Source organism: Papilio machaon, chromosome 4 (genome assembly GCF_912999745.1).
Source record: "Papilio machaon chromosome 4, ilPapMach1.1, whole genome shotgun sequence".
NCBI classification, from domain to species: domain Eukaryota; kingdom Metazoa; phylum Arthropoda; class Insecta; order Lepidoptera; family Papilionidae; genus Papilio; species Papilio machaon.
This window is the reverse complement of record NC_059989.1, coordinates 8,337,108-8,358,628: the sequence shown is the minus strand read 5'-3', so window position 1 is coordinate 8,358,628 and position 21,521 is coordinate 8,337,108. Positions and strand designations below refer to the sequence as shown.

At 34.2% G+C, this 21,521-nt stretch overlaps 3 protein-coding genes across 3 annotated transcripts in view; 1 reads left to right on the top strand and 2 right to left on the bottom strand.

Moving 5' to 3' along the window:
- Positions 1–66: 66 nt before the first annotated feature.
- On the top strand, positions 67–11,090 carry LOC106720606 (integrin alpha-PS3). Its single transcript, XM_045686849.1, has 25 exons — positions 67–73; positions 394–553; positions 1,312–1,412; positions 1,612–1,673; positions 1,937–1,967; positions 2,267–2,383; positions 2,542–2,625; positions 3,001–3,084; positions 3,647–3,732; positions 3,921–4,127; positions 4,492–4,591; positions 4,690–4,878; positions 5,302–5,399; positions 5,839–5,926; positions 6,403–6,539; positions 6,720–6,925; positions 7,329–7,524; positions 7,942–8,105; positions 8,667–8,739; positions 8,811–8,900; positions 9,010–9,136; positions 9,785–9,854; positions 10,041–10,113; positions 10,623–10,694; positions 10,965–11,090. The coding sequence occupies exons 1-25, from the start codon at positions 67–69 to the stop codon at positions 11,088–11,090; spliced, it is 2,748 nt and encodes a 915-aa protein (XP_045542805.1).
- A 254-nt stretch (positions 11,091–11,344) lies between these two features.
- LOC106720693 (C-type lectin domain family 10 member A-like) lies at positions 11,345–14,076 on the bottom strand. Its single transcript, XM_045686848.1, has 5 exons — positions 14,066–14,076; positions 13,481–13,773; positions 12,576–12,737; positions 11,740–11,994; positions 11,345–11,564 (listed from the first exon to the last, which is right to left on the bottom strand). The coding sequence occupies exons 1-5, from the start codon at positions 14,074–14,076 to the stop codon at positions 11,404–11,406; spliced, it is 882 nt and encodes a 293-aa protein (XP_045542804.1). The 3' UTR covers positions 11,345–11,403.
- A 3,409-nt stretch (positions 14,077–17,485) lies between these two features.
- LOC106720757 (serine/threonine-protein kinase NLK) overlaps positions 17,486–21,521 on the bottom strand; it is a 94,529-nt gene continuing 90,493 nt past the window's right edge. The window contains 3 exon segments of the mRNA XM_014515533.2: positions 17,486–19,274; positions 19,277–19,305; positions 21,394–21,487. Coding sequence (XP_014371019.2) covers positions 19,153–19,274; positions 19,277–19,305; positions 21,394–21,487 — 245 coding nt within the window. The 3' untranslated portion in view covers positions 17,486–19,152.

Below are 21,521 nucleotides of genomic sequence, written 5' to 3'. Positions count from 1 at the left end.
GTGTAGTTCAAATGTGCGTCAACCAGACACTAATATAATATATTTATTTCGTTAATTAAACGCAGGATGCATTGTAAGTTAATTATTTGTATTTTAGTTATAGTTATTTAATTGTATTAATATAGCATAGAAGGTTTTGATACGTTTTTAGAAGACTTACGAAAGTAGCCGTGGTATCAAACTGTCCAAACGTGCAAAGACATTGTGATCTTAGTTTTCTTCGAGGGATTGATAAATGTATAATTATATATGATTTTGTAACACGTGAAAAATGTTCAAAAACGTTTTACCTATTAAAAAAAAGTTATTGTAGTAACTTTATCTTTTTTTATGGACGGAATTCACGATTACGGTAACATGAGCATATTAATCCACGACTATTATTTGTTTCAGATATAAAATGGACGGTTCTCATTGTGCAAATACTCGTTATACCAAACTTTGCATTCTATCATATAAAATCAATGAAAACAATAGTTCCAGCAATGAATCTAGTATTACCTAATGATTCTTACTTTGGATATAGTATCACTTACCAACCGTATATACGAAGGTAATCCAATCTTACTAATATTATAAACTAGCTTTTACCCGCGACTCCGTCCGCGCGGAATAAAAAAAAATAGAAAACGGGGTAAAAATTATCCTATGTCCGTTTCCTGGTTCTAAGCTACCTGCCCACCAATTTTCAGTCAAATCGATTCAGCCGTTCTTGAGTTATAAAAAGTGTAACTAACATGACTTTATTTTATATATATAAAGATAGATGCGAATGTTTGGATGGATGGATGGATGAACTGATCGATACTGTTTGTTACAAGGAATTTTCAGAACGGCTCAATGGAGCTCGATGAAATTTGGCATAGATGTAGAACATAGTCTGGAAAAACACATATTATTACTAATTAAGTTTTTTCAATTAATTCCGCGGGTGATAGCTAGTTATTTTATAATTATGTTTAAATGTAGAGTTTCATAGGAATACGTTACGTGTCAGAAATATAAAGTGAGCTTAAATTAAGACTCTACTGATTTGAGTCACAGTTCCAAATTTGTATGGGATAGTGAAAATATTAGCAAATGGAAAAATTTATATAGTTGATAGTTGGAATAACAAAATAAAATAGAGATTTTAAAAACGTATACTATGAACACAGTTATTAACAAGATAATGTCAATTGTATAGTAGTTTCAGTGCGACAAGGTTATCTGAACCGGTAAAAAAGCGCTGCAATCGCTGTTAATTCTGTCAAAAAAGAAGGAAAAAATTTAATTTAATTTATTTCTTAATATGTTCATTTCTATCTACAGTTTGGTGATAAGTGCTCCTATGGCGAACTTTACAGGACACATATATATTTATGATATAGACAAAGACCATATAATAAAAGATAACATCAACATAATTACAGGTAAAACAATTGAATAATAATATTTACCCGAATGACTCGTGAAGGTCATGTCTCTCGAGCATTTGAATGTTTTTATTTATCTGAATTTGCATGTATGTCCTTTAGCCTAAACAATAGCACCGATTTCGATTTTGGCATAAGGGTTTTTTTTCTAATTTTATCAAATAATATTAAATTTTTGTAATAAACTTGTTTTCAGATGACAACAATACGCGCCCGTGGCTTGGGGCAACAGTTAAAACGGGAAAATCTTTTTATACGGTATCATACTTTTATATAATTTTTTTTTCTATTCATTTAACCTTTACATAAATAAATGTTAATGTTTTTGGTTAAATTTTATTTAATTTTTTCATCTAAAATACTTGTAAAATGCTTAATTATTCGCTTCCATAAAGATCAGTTTTTAATTCATCAATATATCTTGGCATAAATAAAAACTTTTATTAAATGTAATTTAAAAAAGTAAAACTGTATGTAATTTTGTTTTTATGAAAACTTCTATAGTATAAACTATATTTCAGACTTGCGCTCCACGACCAGTTCTTACGATGGGTAAGTAGAAAATTGAAAAAAAATTCTCGTTTACGTTTTATGTTGTTAACACTTCCCGCGGGAATCGTTTATTTTCATAATTAAAAAGGCAAAGGTTCTTAGTGGACAGTATGCCACGTCTTTGGCAAAATCTTTGATTCTGCACTCAACACTTATACTACGACCTTTTTAGTATTTTTAAAATACCACCAAATGGTTATCAATGCTGTTTTTAGATGATTTTGTTATTTTTTTAGTATTTCGCTCATTTAAATAACAGTTTATTGCATTTAATATTTATTGTAATTATTTACTTCTAGATAGCGTTCTTGGTACTTTTGGAATATGTTTCACAAAGATTTTCCGGGAAGGGAGTAAAACGGTAGCCATGCCTCAGATATCGAAGAAGGATAGATTAAAGGGTACAGTTCCATATGGTACGTTATTAAAACCTATTTAAGTATTTGCTTTAAAAACATAGATGGCTGCTTTTTCAAAAAAAAAAAAATTAAAATCCGCGATAGACACGTCCCATTGAATGTATACAAGAAACAAAACATATCTTCATCCAGTACATCTGTCTATTTTTAAACAGGACATAGAATGGATACATTTGGATGGAGTATTGAAATCACGGCACACGACCGCATATTGATCGGTAGTCCAGGAATAGTAAAAGGTACAGAATAACGTTATTTTAGTACTTCGTTCAGATCTTTTCCATTTTATAATTGGATGAGATGAGAAGGAAGACTAAGAATTTGAATTTGTTATTGTTAACTAAAATTATAAAATTAGGTTATTAATTAAGCCTCGTATGTTTCCCTTAAATGGCGTCACCAATTATTTTGTTACCTAAAACGAACATTAAGTTTCGAAAATTGTACAATAGCATTTGTATCTTTGATGAAATAGAATCCGCGTCTTCATATTATATTCGTCCTCTTCTTTCTTTCTATCTTCAAGAACAAATGCATATATAATGTAATATTAAAAAAAAACAAATCGTATTAAATCATAAAACAATCGTATAATATATTTTATTACATTTCAGGTCGGGTAATTCAGTACGAAAATATTACTAAAACACCACAACTAATATCGCCTCAAAATGGTAACAAGGAATTCTTCAACTTTGGTAAGTTTACTGTTATACTTACAACGCAACATTATCAAGAAAATATTTCGAGTCCTTGAAAAATTTTGTTTTAATCGTTATTTACTCACTACATAATTTAATTAAAAGATTAACGCATGTAAGAATAATTAATACATCTTTTGTTATTTTCAACATATTTAAATCATAACTATCGTTCAATAATATTTTAATGGTACATAATTGTAGGGGGTTGCTCGTATTAAAAACTTCGTTAATTTTCTTTGCTTCTTATTTCCACTACATTTTATCGTCATTTGTCTTTCCGTCTATATTCTAATCTAACAAACGTGCTAAAATTAAATAAAGAAATGTTAAATACACAATTGTGAAAACTTAGACATTTGTGTAATCAGAATGGCGCGAACTGAAAGCTCTAAGTAGATGGCGCTAGCGTCGAGATTAAGCTGTGATTCTAGCGATTCCAAAAAAGTATTCTTTTTCAATTTGTTATAAATAATTTGTGAACTATTTAAAAAAAAATCATAAATATACAGTTTTTCGCCCCATTAGACACTACATTTGATGAAAACGTTATTTTCAGGTTACGGTATAGCCAGCGGTAATTTCTTCTCTAACGACATAACTTATGCTATCAGCACTCCATATGGTAACAATGGAGTTGGTCAGGTAATATAATCAATGGATAATATACATACAAGGTTAGGTTATTAGACATCATTGTATTTTATCATCAGTGTCGTACTTAGTTACCTTTTCTTTGTATGTAAAAATAAGGACATACTGACTTTCAACATATAATATCAAAGCCCGTCTTTGGTTTGTTTTCTTTTGATCCATAATCTATACAATTACAGCTGTTGTTCTATAGTGAAAATGGAGTATATATCAAGACGATAATGGACTCGGACTCAAGATTGGGAACTCTCTTTGGTGCAGTTCTATGCACCGTGAAACTAACTGGCAAACGCGACTCTTTATTAGTTGGTGCTCCGACTTATGTACCTGAAGACACCGACGATGCTGATATCGGGGCTGTGCATATTTACATGCCGAACGATAAGGTATAGTATCCAGCATTTGATTTGGCACGTCGAATGAAATAATACTCTTGCTTCCTACGTGCCAACTGAAGCGCATTATACCATCTTTAATACGCAGCGACTCTGCTGATCGTGTTCGCACTTTACTCAGGAGCATAGAAAAGGACTTAAAGTACTTTTTATTCCGAAAAAAGCTCTACCAAGGCCAAGGTTAAGAAAACATTAACCGTCCTATGACAAAAAACAATTTGCCAGAGTTTCAAACGGAGGAACTAAGGATCGAATGTTTGTTAAGTCATAAACAAAGGATACTTCTGAAGAAAAACAAAAAATGTATTTCTGTAGTGTTACTTTGTATCTTTTTATTTTGTGTTTTTGATTCCAGTCACTGACATTAACGAAGACTATCATAGGAAGAGATGTCGGCGGTCGGTTCGGCAGTGCTATTATCAACCTCGGAGATATTGATTCCGATCAATTAGATGGTTCAGTAATTCTTAATTTTTAGTGCTACTTTAATACTTTTTCTGTCAAAAAAGAAACAAATTATTTGAAAAGATTACCATTGTTGTTTTGACTACAGATGTGGCGATTGCAGCGCCATACGAAAACGACGGTAAAGGAGCGGTCTACATTTACACAGCGAAGAATATTCTGACAGACAAAATGGATGTCAAATACACGCAGAAGGTGCAGCCAGTAGCAGTAACATCTAGAACTTTCGGTCTCAGTTTGACTGCAATGCAAGATCACGACGGGAACAGCTGCAATGGTATATCAATATTTTAAAAATACAACACTAAAGTTAATTGGAAAGTATATAGATTTGAATATCTGACCCGGTGGTCATAAGCTCATAAGTTAAACTAAATGATGATAGCTCTCTAGCGCCCTCTAGTCAATATCAAATAAGTGTCACAAGATTCTTTTCGTACTGCTTCTGACATGTCATGTTTTCTCTTTTATCATTTTCTATGCGTATGTAGGTTTCACATAATTTCTGACAGGATTAACAGCGATAGCAGCGCCCCTCACACTGGTCCTTCTTTGACTATAATGTTAAATGTGATTGACTTTGTTAACATTGAATTAGTAAACTGTTAACAACATTATGTAAAAAAAACAAGCGTTCCAAAGTCTTTCATCTCAATTAATACATATACAAAACATTAAAATAAAAATTGGTCTGGCACAGAATTGGCGATCGGGGCACCGGAAACCAACGAAGTCTTCATTTTAAGTTGTTTTCCTTCGATTTTTTTAAGAGTCTACTCAAAGCTTCCAAATCTGCAGGTAATTTTAATTAGTTTCTTCACTAAACTCAGCTATATAAAAGACATTTAACATTCACATATATCAATAGACGGGACCGGTAGAGTTTTTGTTTTCTATTTTGACACTCTGACAGATAATGGTACTGGCAATTATAAGGCAATCAAGATTAAAATATTCGAAAGAAAGTGCTTGTAATGTCCGCTCTATAACTAGTTTTATGTTTGAATCTCTTTGCTTTATACATAGCTTTACATGGCTGCTAATGTTAACATAATATTTTTTAGGTTAAAAATAACACACGTAACGTAGTAAAAAAAATTGTTTTTTATTAATTATTGTGTGATCCCAAATTGTTTTAATATCAATTTAATTTGCATAGTTATTTTATCCTTACCACAAAATATAAATTGTATGTTCTCAAAGCTCAATAAATAATCATATTTGGTTTTTGTTTCAGATTCGTAATAGCACAGAGAAGGATCAGTTTATATTTAAGGCCTGTCTTGAAGCGAAATTTCCAGAGAAGCCAAAAGAAATTGTAGCCGGTAAGTTTTTAATTCATAATCAAGCGGCACTTCTGATGTAAGATTTTAACAGCAAGAAACAAATGGGGTATACTCCTTACTATACTAAAAATGCGAAAGTAAATCTGTCTGTCCGTCTCGCTTTTATACCAAAAGTACTGAACGGATTTAAATGATATTTGGTACACATATGTGTGAACATAGTATAGCCAAGTTATCGTTGGCTTCCGAGTCCAAAATCCCCGTATAAAATATATTATCATCCCTCTTATTAACTTTAACAATACAGATAAACCAGGAATTTTGGTTTCGGAAACCAACAATTAGAAAAAGATGAAGAAAGACATTTTGTTCGGACTCATTTAAGAAAGTCCCAACCCTTTTTTCGTTTATTTTTCATTATATACCTAATCTATTTTCCTATCTTCATCAAGTTAACCCAGAATTGCTTTATCAATTCAAAAATTAGGAGATATAAAACGTTTTTGTTGTTTCAGATATATTGGTTACTGTAAACATAATGCACCCAAGCGCTAAATTTAACGGAAGTGAAAATGGTGTTATATCATATATAGAGAAATTGAACAGAAACATGAGTGTATATTGTAGAGATATACAAGTGCTAACTCCTTTAGTAAGTAATAATTTCATGCAACTAATAATGCGACCAAAAATAAATGTGCGTACATATCTTAGTTTGTACTATGGACGTTATTTAAGGACAAAGAAATAATATTTCAGTTGTAAACTATTTTAACTCTATAGTTTTAGAAACAAAAAGTCTTTAATTAGACATTTTGTCATATTAATTCAGGATAAAAATACCGAGCTGCATCCAATACAAATTGCGACTAAAGCCGAACTTACCAATGATCCAAGTTTCTCTGAAAGATTCGATGCTAACCGGGCAATTATTGCTGAGCACAGCTCTCTGTTCGCTTTGGATAAGTGTCGGGTGTCAGATTGCAACTCCGCATACTGCGTACCAAATATAACAACAATAACTTCGACGTCATTTACGTAAGTATAACCTATTTTTTAATTATTACCAGCCAAGATCCCTACCGTGAGAAAGTTCTTAAGGTGAAGGAAAACATCGTGATGCATCCTGCACATATCTGAGAAGAAATTCAATGATATGTGTGAAGTCAACCCGCACTGGGCCAGCGTGGTTGATATGGTTTAGTCACCCCTAACTTAAGGTAGGCTCCGAGACTCTCGGTGGGGTCGTATAATGATGCTGGATGCTGATGATGAATGATGAAGACCTCCACTGCTATACTTCCCCTATTGGATAGCCAATATTTGCTTCCCCCATTAAGTGCCTCTCCTTATATCTTCGTATGTGCTCCGCCGAGTCTCTACTGTTCCTCTCCACTTTATTTAGCAAAACGTTTGTATTATGCTAAGTCATTTTCAACAGGTTGCCATATACAGTGGGTTCCACGGACACCGAAAGCATCAATTTAATCATGATTAACTCTGGTGAAACTGCATATAATGCATGTTTGCGTGTACGCATAAGTAGCGCACGCGTCTTGCTGGCCCCCGGCTGCACCCGCGACGAGCATGATCTAATATGTGAGCCTGGGACTCCACTCAAACAAAACGAAACTTGGGTAATTATCTTATGTGCAGGATTGATGTATGAAAGAGTATGGGATTAGATAATGAGATGGGAAAGGAGATTGTTATATTCTAAATCTTACTTATCTTACTCTTACTAATATTAAAAATTGAAATGTTTGGATGTATCGATGAATGGATATTTGTTAGAAGGTATCTTCACGGTCTGGAAGAACACAAAGGCTACCTACTACTTTTTTAATACGACGAAGGATTCTTGGGCGACAGCTAGTACTTACTTAGTTACTTAAACTACTACTTACTAAAATATTTGAAACATACAATATGACATGAGTGAGACGGCAGTGAAATCAGATATGACAGCTAATAAAATATTAGCATTTGCTTAACCTACGAAGGCATAAGGTAGACGATGACACTGTATTAATTATTCTTTTTTTTCTTTACAGAAACTACCAAATATAGTGCTCGAAACAAAGTTCTTGACGAATCGGGACAAAAAAATTAACATCACGGTAAACACGTACAATCATTGCGAAAACGAAACTGACAAAATAACAGAGGAATTGGTTATTGAGTTACAAAATGATCTTACTAATTTAATTTTGACAAGGTCAGAAAATTTTTAGTTTTTTATACAAAAGTTAAAGGTCAACAATTCTGTTTGATACCAACTGCCAGAATTTTTAAATGATTACTTTCTAAATTCTGGTTTAAGGGTAGATTTCTTTGAGTCTACACTGTAGTACTCGTTTAGTAACCACTAAAGAACAATGTGAGACACAAGAAGAATAGAGTAGAAAGAAGCAGTAAGAAGAAGTAAATGTTGAAGGGTACAAACTTCGTTAGCAAAGTTATAAAATTTTGTTGGATCATTGTACCTACATTAGTAATTTTCCGGATACTAGTGATCGCCCGCGACTTCGTCAGCGCTGAATTAAAATGCATCACCTTCCTCTTATAGTCCTGTCAAAATCGGTTCAACCGTTCCGGAGATTACCCGAAACAAACGAGGCCATGCGGATAGACAGACAAAACATAACATAGCATGTATAAAATATATATATTTTTTCTCGATGTTTCATACAAACACTCTAATTTCATTTATATGTATTGATTTACTTAATATTTTTATCGGCATTGTTATCTTTGTTATTGATGAATTTATTTTCAGTGAAGCAATACCGGCCGAAGTTGTTAATATTTCACACGTTAATTTGGACACCGAAATCAGTCATTTCTACACGGTACTTATAAAAATATTAAATAGCAATTTAATAAGCTTTTAAAAATCTCATGAAGTCTCATTAATTCTCAGATTACAAACAAAGGTTCTACAAACTGGGTCGACATGAAAAGTGAAATAATACTAGAAAGTAAATATGCGGAAATCAAGAACCCTATAATAGTATGTATTATTGTGTACCTGAATTACAGTTATTACTACATATTTTATATATTTATTTATTTATTTTTTATCAATATTATTTCAATAACTTCTTTATTTTTGATTTTAGATTTACACAAATAATAGAAATATGACATGTGACTATAACTTAAAGTCATATTGTACGATAGACGAAATTAGGAAAAATCAAAAAATATACATAATGGTGAACTTACGAATACCACCAATTGCAGATGGTAAGTAATCATTAAATGATATCAATTTCATATGTGAAACAAGATTTTAAAGTTACATTTAAGTTATATTAAACTTTGAATGACAACATGACAAAAAATGCTCTATTAACAAAGTTAGTAAGGACTTAAACTTTTAATTAAAAAAAACTGGAAAAATTTATGTTGCCGATTACACGAAGTATTCAATTTAAATGACCTCTGACTGACCTTGACCTCTTTCAATTTTTTTATATACTACAAGATGGCAAACGAGCAAACGACCACATGAATTCGCCGAAATGGCGAAGCGACCGCTGCCCATAGTCATTCGCAATTGCAAATGCGTTGCCTACTCTCAATAGACGAAGGAGACGCACAAAAAGAGAATATTTAACCTTCCTATGCATCTCATCCTCCATCAAATCCACCTTCCCTTCCCATCCTTTCCTTACAAGAAAAAGGGTGGGAAGGGAAAGAGGACTAAAATTAGGCCTCCGGCACCACACTCATCAGACGAAACGCGGAATTACTTCCACTTCACGTCTGTCTTCTGTGTGAATATATTTTTGTATGAATATACTTTATTTATGCTTATTAAAACATGTATAGGTAAATATATATTTGCAATTTCATGAACAGTGTTTAAAATTCAACAACTTTATATTTCAGAAGAGTTTAAAAATATCAGTATCACAACGCGGTTCAATTTACTGGAAAATGAAGAAATAAAAACTTTAAGGTTAGTTTATTTTTTGCAAGTTTTCTCTAAAATGTTTAATTTTTGCAAAGCTTACTTAAACCACTAAGAGTAAAATAAAGGTTCAGTTCAGTGATACAGTTTTAAATCTCTTATTCAACAAATTAATAATAGTGGTAGTCAAACAATTTTCAAATTGGTAGACAGTTAACATCCTTTTCCACTAAGTTCATCTAAGGATAAGACTAGGGAGATGATACAAACATTCATTATCCCCGATTATGTTAAACTACAAATGCAAGTAACTAAAGATTAAAATTATAGAAAGTACATAGACTATGAGTTTAAATTAACTAACTTTCTTAACTTGAAGAATATTATACTTTGATCGAGTTGCCGTGGTATTAATTGACTGTTTCGCTTAAAAATTATTTGAAATATGATTTCAGTGCGCTGAGTACATTAGTAAGGGTAGAATTGCCACAAATCTCCATTTGGATCTATTTAGCCGCAGGCGTAATCGCTATTCTTGTCTTAGTCATTATAATAATCATATTTTATGAAGTAAGTATTATGTTTATAAAGTTTTTTTAGTACATTTCTTTGTTTAAAATTAAATCAGAGTTCATAGTAAATGTATATGTAAATAGGAATAATATTATATATTACATAAACTGGTGAATAAATATCAAGTACATTATATAAATACTTTAATAGTTGTGTTGATAAATTGGTATGTTTATAACAATTAAAACAATTTCCTTGGTGTATGGAAAACCTAAAATGATAAATGAGCGTGTATTTTTTCAGTGCGGTTTCTTGCAGCGAAAGAACAAGGAAAAACTAAAAGATCTGAAGAAAGACGTCAGAAGGCAGAGCATGGTAAAACTCTTTTTACTTTTGTTCTAAAATTTGCATCACATTTAAAAATATTTTATCAGTCACTGTAAAGTATTTTTAACACACAGACAGTTTTCAAGAAAATAGGAAAATTAAATCTTTTTAAATTAGTTCCTCCTCTTATTGTTTTCTTAACTGTTACTAAAAAAGTTATCATTACCTCTACAAGGACTTTAGATTTACAATTATTGGCCCTTTAGTAACCTAGTATTATCTGCGAGATATTTGCAAAAAAATATTTATCATTTGCAGAGACGAACAATGTTACTGCGCGAGAGCATGCGGGCGTCGCAGGCGCGGGCGTCCGGCGCCGGCGCACCTGACGATCAGAATAAACTACTAGAAGTCGATAAAACTGATAAACCGACTGATAGTTAAGACTTTAAATTACTTAATAAAGATTACTTTCAACTAAATAAGTGAAATGTTTTATTTACATCATTTTTAAATTTTCTATACACGTTTCTTACTCGAATGTTGCATCTAACGTTTTTCGTTTTTGATATATTCTATAATTCAGAATAGACAAATAAAAAGAGCAACAAATAATAAACAACTATATTTTAACTAAAGAAAATATGAAATCTTTACATCTTGTTACCAACACAATTGAATGAAATGAAAAATGCCTGCAGCCTGATGATAACATACTCGTATGAATTTTACATGAATAATACTAAGCCGGATTAATTCAGATTTCCGTTTCACACATGTAGGCGAATTGTTGCGAACAATCGACGTCATTGTATTTGGCGTCATTCAAGAAGATGCTGCCGCATTTCTCTGACTCGGAAGCGTTGTTGGGCTCGCCGGGCGACCACTCAGCGAAGCCCGCCTCTTCCAATGTCTGATCTGTTAACATGTGTTTATTTTATTTATCAATTTTTATATACCTAAAGTATTATTAGGATTATAAATGATTCAAGATTCATTGTTTATATTGGTTAGAAACAGTCTGGCAATACCATATTAACAAAACAATCGAATGGTTTAGCGAAGGTGTGTGTGAAAAAACAGAAAAACGTACTAAAAATAGTCTTGAAAATTCTGGTATTGTTGGCATCGGTTGCTCTAATACCAGCTAGGATGAACCAGGAGGCAGCAGAGGTGGCGACCCGCGGGGCGGCGTTCATGACCTTGAAGAGCTGGGTACGCTCAGACTGAGAATTGATGATGACAAGGTGAGCGCCGACGGCGTGGCACTCCAAATAAGCCCTGTTCCACGGCGCTGCGGTCTGGGAGATCTTGTAGCAGCTCCCCGTGTTGTTGTAATATTTGTATCCTAAGCACAAGTAGGTAGTTTTTTTTTTTTTTGGATCAGTAACTGCAGCGAGAAGAACTTAAAGTTTTTCTATTTATAATGTTTTCTTACTTATTTTTATTTTTGCTTTATTTTGAATTCATTTTATATTATATTTAATTTTAACAAATTCCTCCCAAGTAGGGTTGGCGACAGGTAGGCGGCCGGCCGTAAAAACTAAAGCCAAAACTTTAAGGTTTTATAACCTTGTGTGCCGACCCCACGTGAGTGGGAAAAGGCCAGGGAGATGATGATGATGAAGCACAAGTAGGTAGTTTAATTTTTGTAATAGAATTAGGTAGTTCAATTCCTGAAGTTTAGTAACCAAAGTGTTGGGGTCTTCATTTTTTTTATAACAGATGACGGAAAAAAAGCTGCGGGAATACTAAGGTGATCAACGACGCCCATTGACATCCGCAACACCAGAGGAACTGCTGATGGGTTGCATGCCAAAAACCACGTAGAAAAAAGGAATTGAACTTAGTTATGTCAAAAAATTTGAACTCTCTACCTTACCCTTTCTTTCACGTTACAGTCGCATGTTCTAAATACCACTAACATACCTGAAGAGTAGACTTTGCATCTTGGATCATAGATGACGTCGATTGATTTAATTTTGCACATAAATGTTTTTTTATTGACGCAGTTGGAGGTCTCTACTATTCCTTCTCGAGTGACCACGTTACACTGTCCCCTTGATGTCTCAGACCACTCGGGATCTTCCACTAAAACAAGAAGATCCAATTTTTGGATGTTCTAGATTTTACGCACGTTAGTATTACAAAATCAGTGCCGTCTTTAGGATCAACGAGGCTATGGGCCAAGGTACTGGCTGGGGCCTATGTAAGGGATGGAAAATCCTTAAATTTTAACTTTATCATTTTTCTGATCTATACTTGCAACTGAAGAAAGAATTTCTGACGTCTACATTCCCAAATATTGAAATAAGTCTCCGAATATTCCTTACCCTAATGATCACCAATTGTGCTGGTGAACGATCATTTTCTAGATTAAAGTTGATAAAATCCGATCATCGAAGCACAATGTCACAGTCACGATTGAATCATCTAAGATTAATGAGTATAGAATCGGACTTATTAAAATCGATTGATTTTGATGAACTCATATCTAATTTTGCTGCGAAGAAATCGAGAAAAAAAGTTTTTTAAGCTGTATATAATTACTGTTATTTTAGTGCACAAATAAATTTTTAAACAAATTTTCTAAATCTTGTTTCTATTTTACCAAGTGTGTGATTTGATATTTTTCTTATTATGTTATAAAATTTGTTGTTGTATATCGAAAAATTTTAGAATTGTGGGGCCCCTGCCTACCTCGGGGCCTCGGGCCAGGGCCCTGCGGGCCCTGCCTTAAAGACGGCACTGTACAAAATTACATTTAGATATCAATTCAAATAATTTGTTGGGGTATTCTATTTTGACTGCGATGTTAAATTAATTAAACTTACTGTATATAAGTGGTGGTTCTTCGGCCGATTCATGTTGCAACCCATCGGATGCGACCAACACATAGTTCCCTATATCTGGGAACTGCTTAAGCATTTTATGAACTTGTACTACATCGTCTTGGGAAGAGATAGTCATCAATTCAGCACCTTCTTCTTGGCAACGCGATTTCGCCTCATTGTCTGTTGCGGTCGCAATATGCAGTTTGTAGAAGGCATCTGTCTTTGAGTTGTACTCATAGTCGGTTCTGTATTGTTTGTGTCTCGGGCTAGCTGTCGCCAATGCTGGGAAGAAACTTGTTGATGTTTATTTTTGTTTTTAAACTTCATCTATTTTGCATTTTAGTAGAAATAGTTTTTTTTAGTAAAGAAATTAAATGGTCATATTTATCTATTAAGAAATTATATACTACTTATTATTTGGTGTAAATAAAATTATAAATACTACGCAATTTTAATATTCATAGCTAGTATTTTGCTGTTCAAACGCAAATCAATAATTGTTTACTTTTTCAAATATATTTATGTCGTAATGTCAAATTAAGTAAAGAAAATTAAAAAAATAACTTACAAAACAAAACAACAAACACAAAGAGCATTGCGCCTTCACACGCGTCTGATTCGTCGCAAAATATTTATTGAAATGTCTACTTACGTTTAAGGCCTAGACCTCATCAATCTTCAAGTCAACGCCGGACGATTGGTGATAATAATGTTACTGTAGATATACATACATTTATGTCTGAATGAATGTAAATGTATGAAATGTTCATATTTACATTGCTATCATATGTTTACATGTTCAGTGGGGTATTCCGCCTCTACAGCGATAATCTTATGAACTTTTTATGCGCATTCAAATGATAAAAGTTTGTAACTATTATAACAATAACGTATTCCATACAATACATTCAGGGTCATTTTAATCCGAGGTGCAAGGAATGCGGGACATCTTGCGCCAAGCCTTAGGGGGTGCTCGGGCGGCGTGCCTTTAGGGGTGTTAACCAATGAAATAGCGTTTAAATTGTTTTAAGTAACAATTATCGCCAGCCTGTTTTCGCACCCTAGCCCCTAGTCGGAGTTACTCGAAACCACCCCTAATTTATTATTTGTAAGATCAAAGTTTGGCTCGCTACTTGATTAACTAGGAACAATAGATTTCCCATATTCAGAAAGAGGAAATTTACACTAAGAAGCTCCCTTAGTAACTAACGATATGTGGCAATAAAAGTCGAATACTATTTTATCTGTATAGTATAATTTTAGTAGGTACTTAATATTTCCAACATTAATTATTGTTACATACAAAAACCTTATGAATCTGGCATTACCCTAGTTCCTTGGAAAGAACTTAATCATCAAAACTTCGACTGCAGTGAACCAGTCATCCCTCACATAGATGTGAGGGGTATATATATAAAAGAAAGTCGTGCTAGTTACACTATAACTCAAGATCGGTCGAACTGATTTAGCTGAAAATTGATGGGGAGGTAGCTTAGAATTAGGAGACGGACATAGGAACTTTTTTATCTTGTGTGCATTTTTTTTCCGCGCAGACGGAGTCGCAGGTAAAAGCTAGTTGTTTTTAAATCAAAAAGAGACAGCAATACAAGACACGGTATTCTAAATCCACCGTTACGTGTTTAATACCTAAGTATCCGCCTAATTTATGGAATTATAATGTCTAGAACATTATCATTACTATGGGCAATTAAAAATATAATTTTGGCTCCAAACGGCTAAAACATTCACTTATATTTGTCCGGTGTCGGCACTACCGGTGACTAGTTTCGAGTTCATCGGGTGCCCTTCATTAGGGTGAGTGGGACTGGTATTTCGCGGACGCGGCTCGTCGCTCGTTGAAATTATCGTTTCAACTCCGGGCCAGACATATATTACTATAGACTTTAACTGTTTAGCTATACTAGCGTCTAGGGCGAGTTTTCTACAGCACCCTCTTTTTTCTACGCCTTAAGGAAACCTTTATCGTGTAGCCTATATAGAAGGTCACACTGAAATTGTCATTCTTAAAATCCATTTGCAAGGATGGAAAACTTTGGATTTTTATATAATACTATCTTCCATATCATCATATTATTATTTTTTTAGGGAAGGGTCTTAAATAAAACTCGTGGATAAATATGCAGTAATGTTTTATTGTTAGAGTGCGGGGGCCGACGCGGGAGCTGCGCGGCCCGCCCTACGCGCCGCCGACCGCGCCTCCGCGTGCAAGCTGTCATATTTCCCGCCCTGTCACTACGCTTACATAGTTTTTTTTTTACAAACTGTTATTCGAATAAGTAATGAAAATTGCAATACGATTTAAAAAATAACATTTCTCGGAACACGCTATCGGTTGAATAATTAATAATGAAATATATAGACAGATAACATTTTAAGATTATTACTGTAAAATAATGCATATAGAAATCTGACAGTTTACAAGGTAAGGTTTGGTCGGTCGATGCTTGACGCTACAAAATTATTTTGGCAGTTCGCAACAATGGTAAAATGCAACCATCTCCGTTGTCCGACGGAAACGCATATCTAGTATTTACAATCGCCTTCCTCCACATATTAAGTTGTCAGGACAAATTAAATCACAATTCTACAAAATGTCGTCGTGTGTCAAATTAACTAAATCCAACTATACATAGGAATTCTGCAGAGGGCGCGCGAAGCGAACGACTGCAAGTCCAGTGGCGCCTCTCAGCGAGATACAGCCATTTCATAGTAATATCTAAAAATACGAGAACTTAAAAACGACATCAGTGCACGAAATATCTATATACATTAGACTGGTAATAATTAAACTAAAACATTGTTTTACTTTTACATAAAGAAAATTATTGTTTTCTTTCATTTTGTGATTTTTTTTTGTTTGTTTTTATATATAGGAGTTAAAATACAAAACTAAATAGCAGATTACACGACACAAACTAAGAGCGTATTCTGCTTACTTTAATATTAACTAAAAGTCTTATTATTTTATTTTCTAATAATTACAAGGAAAAAAATAGGAAATAATTTCCTTTCAAGTGCCGACGATATTCGAGTGTGCTATTACAAAAGTTCTGACCGACTTAAGTTAGAAATTAAATCGTATTAAGATACAAGTGTGAACTCAAATGTGACTTCTTAAAAACTAAAGATCACTATTGTGTTGTAAATTGAACAATGTACTTATAACTTAAAATATACGAGATCCCTGAAAGTCTGGAAACGCAATATACGTAAAATTACATATAAAAGAATGAAATATTAGAAAATCCCTTATGAAAAAAATATCTTCTTAAATTTTCGGAGACATTCACAACATTGAATTAATATTTAAAAGTTGTTCATATTATTATTTTTCATTTACATACAAAGGACTTTAACCGTAGGTTTCTGATCCCAAACCCGTTTAAAACATTTTTTTTTCTATTTTGTCAAAGACCATATGTTTTATATAGATACTTTGGTCTCAGAAACCCAACGGTAAGAGACAAGAACTGACAAACAAAGAGTTACATTACATCAACAGCTTACGTCACAAAGCGAATCATTAGCAAACGACGCAAAACTAAGATGAATATGTCATTACATATAACAATAATAACTATTCTATATGTACAGCGAATTGGTGTCGAGTTCTGTTATTTGTCATTATCAGAATCCAATAATTACGCCTAACGGATCACAGTGATAGTTATCTGAATTAAGGCAAGGTGGGGTCCGTCGCGAGCCTTCGCCTCCGCAAATAAACGTACCGTTAGATGGCACCCATCTTAATCAAACTGCAAGGAAATTATCTAATTTGCGTTTTTTTAACTTTTAAAACTGTATTTATGTACATTGTTATATAAACAATTAGTAAATGGGTTTACAGTGACATCTAGCCGTCGTTTAAAGCGGAGTACAAGGTCGCGCCTCCTTTGTACCATCGTTACGTTCTCACTTGACACGTTGCGTCACTGATACTGAGAGATAACAATGTCTTATATACGTTGGAAACAATTCCTTCTAATAAAAAAAAAAACAAATTGTCTGATAGTTCAGTAGCGCAACGAATCAAACGAGAAAGCCAACCGGAACTGAGTGCTGCTTAGATTCCAAACCAGCTAAATATTAAAACTACAGCTTTGTTTATTTACAATTAATTATTTTTTAATATTTTTTTTTCATATAGTTTTGAACTAGTTTTAAGGCTACGACGTCCCGACACACACACAGTCTCTATATACTAGTTACAGCAGCGCGGTATTACCTCGATTCTACATAAACATATGGAAATATTAAATCACTTAACTAACTTTAATTTTAATACGAAATATAATTAAAAAAATTCCCATTTAAATTGTCACTCACACAAACATACCACAAGTTATTCAGTTAAATTGCTAATTTAACTATAAATGCATAAAATACACATGTATTTATTACATTTTTAAATCGCTATACAATGTCACGCTACATTATGTTGGTATTTGAATACAGTTCTTACATATACATATTATAATCATCTATATATATTTTACGCATCGCAAATACTATATGTTCTGAGATAAAGGAAAAAAGTATCAACGTCATCATCATAGACACATTTTTCTTTTCTCTGACAAAACAGGTGAATATTAATAAATTTATTACTAATAAATCTAACCTAACCTAACTACGTAAAAATGTTCAGTCGATGTTACATACAATGGTGTTGGAGTTATAGTACACTTAAAATTAACAATTTAAAGCCGCGTACAGACGGGTCTAATTTGAAATAATCAAGCTTTTAAGTTTATTATTTTTAAGTACGAAGCCAACGTATGCGCGCGGCCTTAAACTATGAATACACACAGAACACATAGACATTAAGAACGTAAATAGAACACTTGACAAAAAAAAATTAAAAACAATTACGATTATTCATTATTAATAAGTATACTGCAATACATTACTTGCAAGTTCTATATATAACACAAATAAGGCGCACACTCACACAACTATCTCTCACAAGTGCATATAAAATGGAATCGCGTTTATAAAATGATGGATTAACCTACGTGAATGTTATCTTCCCACAAACAATTCTATCGTAAACACTGAGACCAGATCGCTGGTGGCGTCGCTTGCCATTTTCACCCCTACACTTCGTTGTATAAAGCATATTATTGCATACATTTACAACTACTGCGACCGCAAACTTTGTCGCCGATTCCTTTAACTATATTCACAGGGAATCCATCTACATCTATACTTGGCATAATGCTATACTATCAGAAAGGAATAGGACAAAATATATTTGGTAGTGACGTCACTCGAAGCAATTTACCTCCGTAACAATATACTAAGTTTGCATTAAAACTATTCTCTGTTCGTAATTAGTTATATGCGATATAAATTGGTGTTCATTAGATTGGAAGTCACATTAATGAGGTATGGTGCGGCTCTTTATTGTATAGAAATAGACGAGTCTAGTCAAATAAACAAAAATAAAAAACGAAACTAAACGTTACAAATTAATAATTAATTTTGTTCAAATTACGATAAAAGAAAACAAGAAATTTTATACTAGACTCATCTTCACAATAAGTAAGAAACATATCAAGATCCTCGAAGTAGTGATTGGACAATACCAAAGAACTAAATACGTCATTATTGCAATTAAATTGTGTTAAAAGTATGTCAAACAGGTCCAATCACTGTAAAAGTATCTCAATGACGCGGTGTATAAGGTTGGTTATCGCGTGTCGGTACAGTCGGCGCGTCGCTTGTCGGGGGCGCGCGTGGACTCGCGTCATTCCCACTGGTGAGGCGAGGGCGGCAGCTCGGAAGGATGCGCCACCGTCGAACTGCAAAGTGCGTGTGTCAACCGGGTCAGTCCAGTAGCCAGTCGCCACTACGCTACCCACACCCACGCCCACGCCCACGCCGATTCCTCACTCGATTTCGGACTCAGTCAACAAACACATGTAAACTTAATTTTGGACTGATAAATCAGCCGATTCAGGCTCATTTGAAATTAAATCACTATTTCTTTTTGTCTCTTGTATCCGAAGTCGAGTCAGCAAACCGAAAAGACCATGCATATTGCAATCGATTTTTAATCAGAAACTTCCAAATGGCAATTTATCTACGATAATAAAAGAGAACTGGTACGGTAAAACTGCATCACAAATCCAAACTCTACTGACCAATAGCTACGTAAAGAGAAACAACAGATTAAAAAAATCACCACAACCAAGTACTCGGCACTGTGCTCGCTGTAGAGTCTACGCATGCACTACGCAAAAAAAAAAACACAAAAAAAAAGGATATGTAACAACTGTCTTCGAAATATGAATCATGTGATCATTGCCACAAGATACAAATTTGGAAAACAGTGTTAGTGGTAGACAATAACATTACGGCCCACAAAATTAGATATATCAATTTCAATCAAACTAAATTCAACATTATTTTGTTTAGTTAATATTGCGTTTATTTAAGGAATAATGTAATTTGCGATTTTACTGCAACAAAGACGAAAGAATTTAAATTATATCAATTGAAAAATATGACAAGGATAAGATTTTTAAAACACACAAGTAATAAGAACACCCGTGTACATGCAATTTTTTTTATATGGCGTAATGTCGCATGCGATTTGTATCATACGTGATTGCCATAAATAATGATAGAAATAAAACTCAAATATTTGAACCCGTAGTATATAAATGGTGGACCAGTGAGACATGCAATGCAAACGAACCGCCGCGAGACGGAACGAAACGATCAACCCTTTTGAAATAACACTAAAGCCGTTCGCGAAGTCAACTCTAACTGCAAACAACTTTCACTTGAAAAATGAAATAAAATCTGATTGCAAAACTTTAGACATGCTAGTTAAAGTGACAAGAATTTAATTGTCTTTTAAGGTTTGTTAGATAAATCAAATTTAGTTATTGAGAGGAGAATTAAGAAGAGACAGCACAGGTAGTGGTGGCTTGTCGAACGGCGTCCGCGAGTGCATTGGTAGTGTAATGGACAGACAGGCTGCGTGCGGGCTTACTGAGGCTCGTTATGTTATCGGCGCGCGTTACGCGGCGCACAGAAATATCACTGGCGACAGAAGTAGTATTTTTGCCGCAGTCTTGAAAGGGGAACAAACTTTTGCTTTCGAGCTCGCTCTAGAACTGCCGCAAACACACAGAAAAAAGCATAACGTTATTACCGACTAGCTTTATTTTTTTGAAGCATCTTAGGCTCCATTTCAATAGGGTTGACTTTGCTGGGATGCAACGGTTCTGTGCGGGAGCGAAATGTTATTTAGCGTAACGGGTTTCGATTAAGAAAATCGCAAAATCCATGCACAAATCGGGCTCTCGCAAAATCGACCCGTAGGCGCGTAAAGTTATTGTGACGCTATAAAATAATTAGGGCTTATAATACCTACAAAACTCAACTACTTTAGGCGGGGTTAGGATTGGAGAGATGGGAAGACGGTGTAAAGGATTCGACATAGGCTAACTTCTGCGACCACCATATCGCTTGTGTATGGTGGTATCGGGATGAACGACACCGACGTAGCACATGGCACATGGCCGTGACACCGACGTGCACACACTAAACAGTTCGCACCGTGACACACCTAGTTGTGATGTACCGTATGCATCTTCTGATTTATTATCGTCGCGACACGTGAAGGTAACACTGAGAGAATTGTTACACAATTACGAATCATTACAAAAACAAAACGTCATAGACGGTAGCAAGTGTCAGTTTGACAGTTGACATGTGTGAAATGTCAATGTTGCCTGCACGTGGGCGGGGGAAGGGCGGCGTGGCCCAGGTCATGGGTGCGGGTGGTCGTTGTAGCAGAGCGTGTTAGTTACGTATCGCAAAGAAATCACCTAGTGTCGGTTGGTTGTTGGTTGCGGTTGTTGATGGCGGCGCCTTACCTTGCGAAGCTCTTGAACGCCGCCGACTGCGGGTTGATGCACAGAGGGACCCGCGACGTCTGCAGCTGCTCCGCTATGAACTTGTGAATTTCCTCTGCGGACCGATTTACCGTTTCGTGGTCGTTATT

Excerpts from the sequence above, each read along its gene's own strand:
- LOC106720606 (XM_045686849.1), top strand. Across the intron at positions 1,674-1,936 it reads CGGGAAAATCTTTTTATACG|ACTTGCGCTCCACGACCAGT; the intron begins GTATCATACTTT and ends ACTATATTTCAG. Across the intron at positions 7,525-7,941 it reads TCAAACAAAACGAAACTTGG|AAACTACCAAATATAGTGCT; the intron begins GTAATTATCTTA and ends TTTTCTTTACAG.
- LOC106720693 (XM_045686848.1), bottom strand. Across the intron at positions 12,738-13,480 it reads AGAACCACCACTTATATACA|TGGAAGATCCCGAGTGGTCT; the intron begins GTAAGTTTAATT and ends TTCTTGTTTTAG. Across the intron at positions 11,995-12,575 it reads ATGCAAAGTCTACTCTTCAG|GATACAAATATTACAACAAC; the intron begins GTATGTTAGTGG and ends ACTTGTGCTTAG.